This window comes from Anopheles coustani, chromosome X (assembly GCF_943734705.1).
Source record: "Anopheles coustani chromosome X, idAnoCousDA_361_x.2, whole genome shotgun sequence".
Lineage (NCBI taxonomy): Eukaryota > Metazoa > Arthropoda > Insecta > Diptera > Culicidae > Anopheles > Anopheles coustani.
Window position 1 is genome coordinate 2,065,150 of NC_071290.1, and position 8,598 is coordinate 2,073,747.

General features: G+C 48.7%; 1 protein-coding gene across 1 annotated transcript; it reads left to right on the forward strand.

Moving 5' to 3' along the window:
- The first annotated feature begins 836 nt into the window (after positions 1-836).
- LOC131268816 (mucin-2-like) lies at positions 837-3,566 on the forward strand. The gene is made up of 7 exons (XM_058271096.1): positions 837-885; positions 973-999; positions 1,071-1,220; positions 1,287-1,501; positions 1,567-1,815; positions 1,902-2,051; positions 2,166-3,566. Exons 1-7 carry the CDS (start codon positions 837-839, stop codon positions 3,564-3,566), a joined length of 2,241 nt encoding a protein of 746 aa, XP_058127079.1.
- Positions 3,567-8,598: the final 5,032 nt, after the last annotated feature.

Below are 8,598 nucleotides of genomic sequence, written 5' to 3' on the forward strand. Positions count from 1 at the left end.
AGTCTCTTTTATGCGCGTCGAATGGTAGTCCAGCAGCCAAGTAGACGGGTGTTCGAGGTGTTATGTTCCGTCCCTGTTTGGTACGCAGGAAGGAACTCATGTGAGGATCATCTAGATGCTAACGTTGCCCGTCACATACTTAGATGTCTTCTGTTTGACATATAGTCTGAAATCTGAATGATCTAGCACAAGCACTCGAAAAAAGTCGTCGGATTTGTTTGAGTGTACCGATGTACCTCATATAGACTAGCGGGAAAATGGAATGCTAAGGTAATACTTACTAAATACCTTCATCGAGACATAAGTAGAAGAACTATTTTGCAGTTTCTGTTTTTCAGCTATGTTCGGTAAAATTTAGCAAATTCATCCTAACACTCATATCCAGCGGATTTGGATGTATGTTTTGTACTACCCCACTTTCGTTTGTACCACGTCCCAATTGGCACGGTTTGCACCGATTTACGTCAGAATGTAGCGCATGTACGTACGGAAAAATACGTGTCTGAATTTCATACGAAATCCACACGCCATGCCGCAAACGTGCCGTGCGTGTCGGACGTATTCTCTACCATTCTTGGAAAAACGTCAAACCAACTGAATACACAGTTGCCAAACTCTCTCACATAGGTGAGGCGCTCTAAAAATACTGCCAGCACCGACGGCATCTGTTTCAACAGATAGGCTCTTATCGAAATCGTAGTGATGGACGTCATCGCTAGGATGTATATATAGTTGATATCGAATATTCAGGAAGCCAGTTTGGATCCGTTATCCAGAAAAAGTGCTATTGAAAAGGGTAGTGAGTCGTAACGCGAGGATTGGACGACATAACAGTAATGGCTAGGAGGCTTCTATTGTACGTGCTTGGCGCGTTTGTGGTCAGCTGTAAGTGTAGTCCCCTGGTCGGCGTGACGATGGGCCGGTGGTATGTGCCGTGATTAATTTGAGCGTACATGTTCCCTATTTTTTCAGTGCAGTTCCACGAAACGGAAGCCCAGCGTAAGCGAAATCAGTGTCGAGGGCGCATCCGATTCATAGTCAACTACAAACACATGCTTTTCTTCCCGCAGGATCGCGAGTATGCTTCGCCCAGTCGGGTGACTACAGCACCAACACGGCGATGGGCTTCTGCTCGCAGGCCATCTATATGGCGCTGACTCCCACCTCCCGCGGCTTGCTCGGTCTGGTGAATCCAGCCAACGATGCGGACGACATTCTGGGTAAGGTCTTGGACGTGTTTTAGTGGTATCCTCGTTTCGCCCAGCACTCAGCATGTCTAATTGCAGGTGGAATCAAAAAGTTTACCAGCAGGAAAACCACCTATACCTACCTCGAGTTGTACTTGGGTATGGTGGGAAGTGTCAGTGCTGGCAATATCGCTTGGCTTAACAATCCAACCACAAGAACCTCATTCATTCAGCTGGTGGTCGACAAACTAAAAGTTTATCCGGAAATGACTGGATTGTATGTGGATTTCGAAGGAATGACATCCACCTTTACAGTAAGCATGGTTGTACCCGTCGGACAGAACAGCAATCCACGAGCAATGTGTTTATCCTTTTGCAGGCCAACTACGCAGCCTTCCTTACAAGTCTGAAGACCGAGCTTGATAAGATAAATGTAAAGCTCGCCACGGCCCTGCCTTACGATGCCCTTACATACGCTGGCGTGTACTATAACACTGTGCTGCCCACGTTGCCGTTCAACGTGCTTAAAACGTACGAAGACATGTATGCAACCTCGACGACAGTTACCCACCCTATGGCCCTTCTCTATTCACTGACAGCTCCATTCAATGTGGATTCCAAAACAATTGTAAGTTTTTCGACGGCTGCAATGCGCAACATTAGGTGTGTGGTCGTATCCAGAGGTAATCAACAGAATATAATATTGCCTTTCAGTCCAACAATGTATTCCGGTGGGTAATCGCTGGACTGCCAACCACCAACATCATCCTTGGTCTGCCGATGTACAGCTTGAAGTTCACCGCATCTGGTGCAACGAATTTCAATGGGGCAGCTACGGCTCTCGTGAAAGATACATACTGTAACGTAAGTGTTGTCGCTAGCTGGCATTGAGACAATTTGCCAGTGCCTTCTGCCATGGATGGTAACGCAAATATAATGCGATTGTTTTTCTCTTTCTTCCCTTTATGCTCAACGTAGGCTCTCCTTTTCGGTTCAACCAACACTGTTGGCGCAAGTCAAGCTGGAGAAGGTTTCGCATACAGTGCTTCTACCTTCTATACTTACAACACGTTCGCGTCGGTCAATGATAAACTGTCTTTCGCCACTGCAACGAACTTGGGTGGCGTAGCACTCTACTCGCTTGACCAAGCAGGAAGTACCAATGCTGAATTGTTGCGATACACCACGAGTGTCCTTGCACCTGCTCCTCCTACCGGGGCCACTTATCCGGCAGCTGAGCCAGCAACGTGTGGTGTCCCGATCACATTCCCGGTGCCACCGACTACCACCACCACAACGACACCAACAACTACCACAACGACAACGACCACAACACCAACCACAACAACAACGACCACAACACCAACCACAACAACAACGACCACAACACCAACCACAACAACAACGACCACAACACCAACCACAACAACAACGACCACAACACCAACCACAACAACAACGACCACAACACCGACTACTACCTCTACGACCACAACACCGACTACTACCTCTACGACCACAACACCGACTACTACCTCAACAACAACGACTCCAACAACTACCTCTACGACCACAACTCCTACAACAACCTCAACAACCACTACTCCAACAACTACCTCTACGACCACAACACCGACTACTACCTCAACAACAACGACACCAACAACTACCTCTACAACCACAACACCGACTACCACCTCAACAACAACGACTCCAACTACTACCTCTACGACGACTACACCAACGACTACCTCTACAACCACAACACCAACTACAACCTCTACGACCACAACACCGACTACTACCTCAACAACAACGACTGAAACTACTACCTCTACGACCACTACACCAACTACTACCTCTACGACCACTACACCAACTACTACCTCTACGACCACTACACCAACAACTACCTCTACGACCACTACACCAACTACTACCTCTACGACCACTACACCAACAACTACCTCTACGACCACAACACCGACTACTACCTCTACGACCACTACACCAACTACTACCTCTACGACCACTACACCAACAACTACCTCTACGACCACAACACCGACTACTACCTCTACGACCACTACACCAACTACTACCTCTACAACCACTACACCAACTACTACCTCAACAACAACGACTCCAACTACTACCTCTACAACCACTACACCAACAACTACCTCTACGACGACTACACCAACGACTACCTCCACAACAACAATACCAACCACTACAACAGTCGCTCCTGTGTCTGCTGTTGTGTGCGATGCTGTGGTGCGACCGGAATATGGCAACCTGGTGTCGGAATACTGTGCCGCCCTTAAAGCTATTTCCACCTACATCGACTCCGCTGGCACCTGTGGCGTAGTGGCATAGATTGCTTCTATACGTTCTTAGCTTAGAACTTCTCGCCAGACGGAGCGTCCTGCCTCGCATCCACACTTACGGAGGTATCTGTGTACCGTGGGTTCCAACATTACATGAAGCGAGTTCACCGATAGACCTTAAGAATAAATACTACAGTTCGCTGTTACTACACCTAGCTATGCTGGCGTTATCCATCGGAATAATATTCGAAACAATAGTAAGGTTGTTGTGGCGGGGGACGATTTACTTATCGCTGCATTCGCGTTCGCTGCGGTACTCCGCAACGACCTTGGCATAGGATCAGTAGGGCAAATGGGCTTACCTGCAACGAAAGCGAAAACCAATGCGCCATTAGCCTACGGAATGCCATCTCAACACCGCGCGGGGTTGCGCGTTGTTCAGTAAGATTTAGGGTTTGTGGTTTGGCTTGGTCAGGTCGAGAGCGTCCACACAAACCAGTGCGGTCAACGTCGGGGTCAGTACTTAGGGTGTACAAAGGGGTCGGTACACGGAAGCCTGTTTGTTCGGTGCCGGAACCAATATGGCGGGGGGAAAACAGTGTGGCGTTGTTCGCATTCGAACCACGAAAGGAATTATCATACAGAGAGAGAGAGAGAGAGTGAGAGAGGGGGGGGGAGGGAGAGAGAGAGAGGTGATGGCAAGGGACTCAACAGCGGATGGTGGGTGGTGTGACGGTGAAGGCACGCTTACCTGCATCGCCTGCCTGCACTTAAGCCGAGCAGATTTTTCACAGTGAACAAATGACATGAAAGGATGAGTGATCTGCAAGAACAGTGATGAAACGATATAGCGATACATGTGTGTGCGTGTGTACGATGTGAGGTTCTTTGGGGACGTGTGTATGTATCTATGGGTCCAGCGCGTCGGAAGGACCTCCTGGAAACAAGATGGCGCTAGTTGTGGACGGATGGCGGCTAGTAAAAAGCAAGCAAAGGGTGGGGTGGGGGGAGAGGGGTCAGGAGTGGAGTAGAATAGCTAGTGGAGGAACAGAACAGTGCCTGGGGGCAGTCCAAAACCCGAAAAAGGACTGGATACGTCCGACGACTCGGACTCTTCCCATAGTCCGTGAAAGTTGGTTGATAAGACCGGGGAAAATTGGAAAGCGCACAGTAATGCGCTGACGGACTCTCTCTCTCTCTCTCTCTCACTCACACACAAACATCCCGTCACGCGTGATCCCGTCGCGGACAAGCTGACCTTTCCCCACACCGCCACCCGGCGTCGGAAGGAAGCGATACATGTCCGAGGGGCATGCGTGCCTTCGTCGAAAACAGTACAAAAAACGAGAAGAAAAGGAAATCGTGTGAAAATAGGTCAATATCATACGCAATGGCGGCGCTGAATGACAATGGCCCGGCAACAGTGACGCAGACGACCACTGCCGACGATTTTGATGATGATGATGATGATGATGATGATGATGATGAAAACGCCGGTGGTGCCATTCGCGTTCCGGCCAAAGGAAGAAGCACCGTCAGCGTTTCTCACACACATTTTCCTCTCCCCCCCCCCCCCCTCCTCCCCTATCTGTCTATGTGTGCGTGTGTGTTGTATCCCCTCTTTTCCCCTTTCACGTTCACGTGCCGCTCTCGCACCCCATTGGCCATCAGCTAGGGCACCACGAGGCGTCAAAGTAGTCACTAGGCCTTTGGGCCCTTTTCGGGAATCGGGCGAACCGAAATAGAAAGCTGCGGAGCGGAGGAATTTTGCGACCACGTTGCGGAGCAAGTTGACGAAAATGGTCGTCGGCTCCCGGGGTGGCATCACCACAACGCGCGTTCAGCAGACACTGGATGTCGGAATTTTCGGCGCTATCGAAAGTCCGGGAGGTTTTCACTCCCGCCGATCCTAGAATGCGAGGCACCAACACCTCTCCTCTCTAGAATGGTGGGATTGAGATATTAGATCTACGATAGAACTAGTTCACCACTTTAAAACTAATCATATCTTGCGTTCGAACAAGAGGCTCACTCTCGTAGTTAGATTTTTTTTAGATCCTGGTCTCTGGAATTAAATTTACTCGATTGCATATATAACAGCACGTTCAAAGTAGAATTGGGTCATCCATAAATCCAAAAGACTCGTTGCATTTGAATAAATGATTCGATCATCGCATGAGAGATTCATGAGCCGTTGAGGACTCATGAAACGTTGGGAAATCATAAAAAGCGATGAAAGATGCAAGATCCATCCAAAATCTCAGCTTTACAATCTCCAAAGGTTCGTGCACGACTGCGAATAGCTCTCGGATGAAGGAGCTGTATGAATTAATGTCGTTAATAGCTTCATAAGACGTATTCTAAGCTCGAAGCCTTAGCTGCCTTGCATTTGTGTTAGGGTTTTCTGACTTTGACAGCTTTGATTGGTGTCAGAATGTTTTGCTCGAAATGAGTAATCGCGTGGGAGGACTTTATCCAACTGGATTAAGTCTACTGCGGAACGGGTGTATGAACGATAAGAATTGTCTAATTGGTTACAAGGACTTTGAGCGCTACCAGGTCGATGATCACTGACATTGTTGGGTCTGAGCTGGGCCCAAATCGGATCTGAACAATGTGTGGTGTCAGCGGGATCTCATACACAGTTGGTTTAATATAATTTTAGGAATCTGGGATGCTGCGTGCCTATACCAAGCACATACGTTTAACCTGCATAGGGTAGTAGGCCACAGTTTGGTTTCGGCAAAAACCTCAGCCTCATCCCGGGTGGCAGACTTATCCGTCCCTATCAGCGGTGGCTTTCCATTTGGGGTGCGTTGTTTTGGGAGGGGGGGCGCTTTGCCGATGGTCTGTGCATCGGGCCTTGTCACCTCTCATTTATCTTTCTCCCCATCGCCGGCCATCCGCTCGGACGGAGGGAGAATAAAAGTGAGCGGCCATAAAAAGGGTTAAACGATGAACTTGGCCTGAAACGGAACGCTTTCGAAAGTTGCGAGCAGGTTGACGGACTGGTTGGGACTTCTCCTGCGTAAGAAAAGAAAGTGGACCCCCTCGCTCGCTGCCTCCCGGTGGCGGACCCCGGATCCTCCCTGATACCCCCAACGGCACCGCGGTGGAAACAGGTCGTTGTTGTTGGGACGTGGATGATAGCCCCAGTCGCCCGGGATTCATTCAGAAGATGCCCCAGAATATGTTCTCAGACCTTAGAGACCCCCAAACCATCGAAGGGAACGTTGGTATGAGTGCGTCACGCGACTTAGTCTCACGTATCCGCCGCGGAAGATGGCCGCCGAATCTGTTCCACTTGGAGGACAAGTTCTTGCAAAACAAAACACTGTACAAACACACCGTGGTTGTGGCGTTGTGCGTCTGTTTTCGTATCCGACTGTGCCATATTACGTACGTACGTACGGGGGTCCCGGGTGGCGTACCGCACACCGTGCCTATATGGAGCAATAAGTCCGTAAAAACAAAACCAATCCATACGTTCCCCGCTCGAGGTAGTCGATCATTTTTCTCCACACACTGTGACGCGGCTCGTGCTGTCGTCTGGGGCCCGGAGCACTTGTTTACCTTTCAGCCCCTCTAGCCCCAAACATTGGGGTGGCAGCGAAAAACACCCCGCACGCCGGGACGCTCTGTTGTTTTTACAGATGCGAGCCGCTTTGGAGGTTGGGGCTGGGCCCATCTCCAGTTAGCGAACGGTAGGCGAAAAGAGTGACGGGAGTGGCTTGGGGGTTGTGGTTGGATTAGTGACGGAACAGAGCGGACGGGGTGGTTTGACGAAGCTGGAAGTGTTTGTTTTCTTTTTGTATGCTGTAGATGCTGATCGCCACCAAGCGCTGCTTACCTGCAGTATCCCTATCAGTAAGGTCGAGTAGAACAATCTGGTCAGTCGCATGGTCAATCTTTGGCGGAGTCCGGCTGTGAAAGGGGGAAGAGGAGAGCATGTATCAGTATCTTCGGCAACGCAAGATGTTCGCTTGTTATTGAGTACGCTTTCGCCGTTCTGCTTATCGTGACTAATTTCAAAATTCATTTCAAAACGACCTACTCTGCCTCAAACAGTGTACTCCAGCAAACGCATACCTCCCAAGTGAGAGAGCCAACCAGGGGTCGGCAAACGTTTCTCGGTAGGGGAAAAAACTTAACTGCAGTTAAAAGTAAAGTAAATAAAATATTTCGTTTTTAATTTTACTGATGAGTTTTTAATACTATACCACTTATTTTCACACGATTCCTATACAATTCATTGTCATTGGATTTTTTTGGGATTTTTTATCATAACATTCAGTAATTAAAACACAATTTCAAATGCTCAAATGTCACTTTAAACATTTTGTTTTGGAACATGTTTGCTTTCTAGTTAACAAATAAACGGCGTTTGCAAATTATTGAAGGTAATCGTACGCTGTATGGCGTAAATTAGTTCGTTTCAAATTAAAAGAATGCTAATTAGGATATGATAGTTAATTAAAGTTCGAATATAAGCACTGTTTTGCATGTAAATACTAAGATAAATTTGTTCAAATAGATATTCCACAAATGTAACGAAAGTTTATTTCAACGGATAATGTTTAAAGCTCGTTATCTTCTCGCCAAAACTCGTTTGTTGTTTGTAAGGTCTGGTGAACAGTTTTGACATCCAGAAATACAATCTGGTTTGCCGACCCCTGGCGTAAAACAATTCCCATTCCATTCCCCATCCCGCTTGCGGCGGTGAGGTTTACCATGGGAAGTTACTTATTCATGCACACCGGACCGGCGGCGGCTCCGGTGACTCCGGCCACGAAATAAACCCTTCAGGGAGTCAGGTTGCTGCCCACCGGGACGATGTGCTCATCGCGCGCTAATCGTTTATTCATTGCAGCCCGTTTCGGGGGTAAGGGAAGACAAATTTGTACGCACTCGCCGCCGGCTCGGCGGTATCGATTTGCATAAATTGCCGGTCCGCGCTAACCAGTTTGTTGCCCTTTTTCAGCTACCCTTTCCTTCCCCCACACCTGTCCCTGCCCTCGAGAGAGGCTACTGGCGAAATTGCCGGTGGTTCCGCTAGCCCGATCGGGGCAAATCGTTCCGGA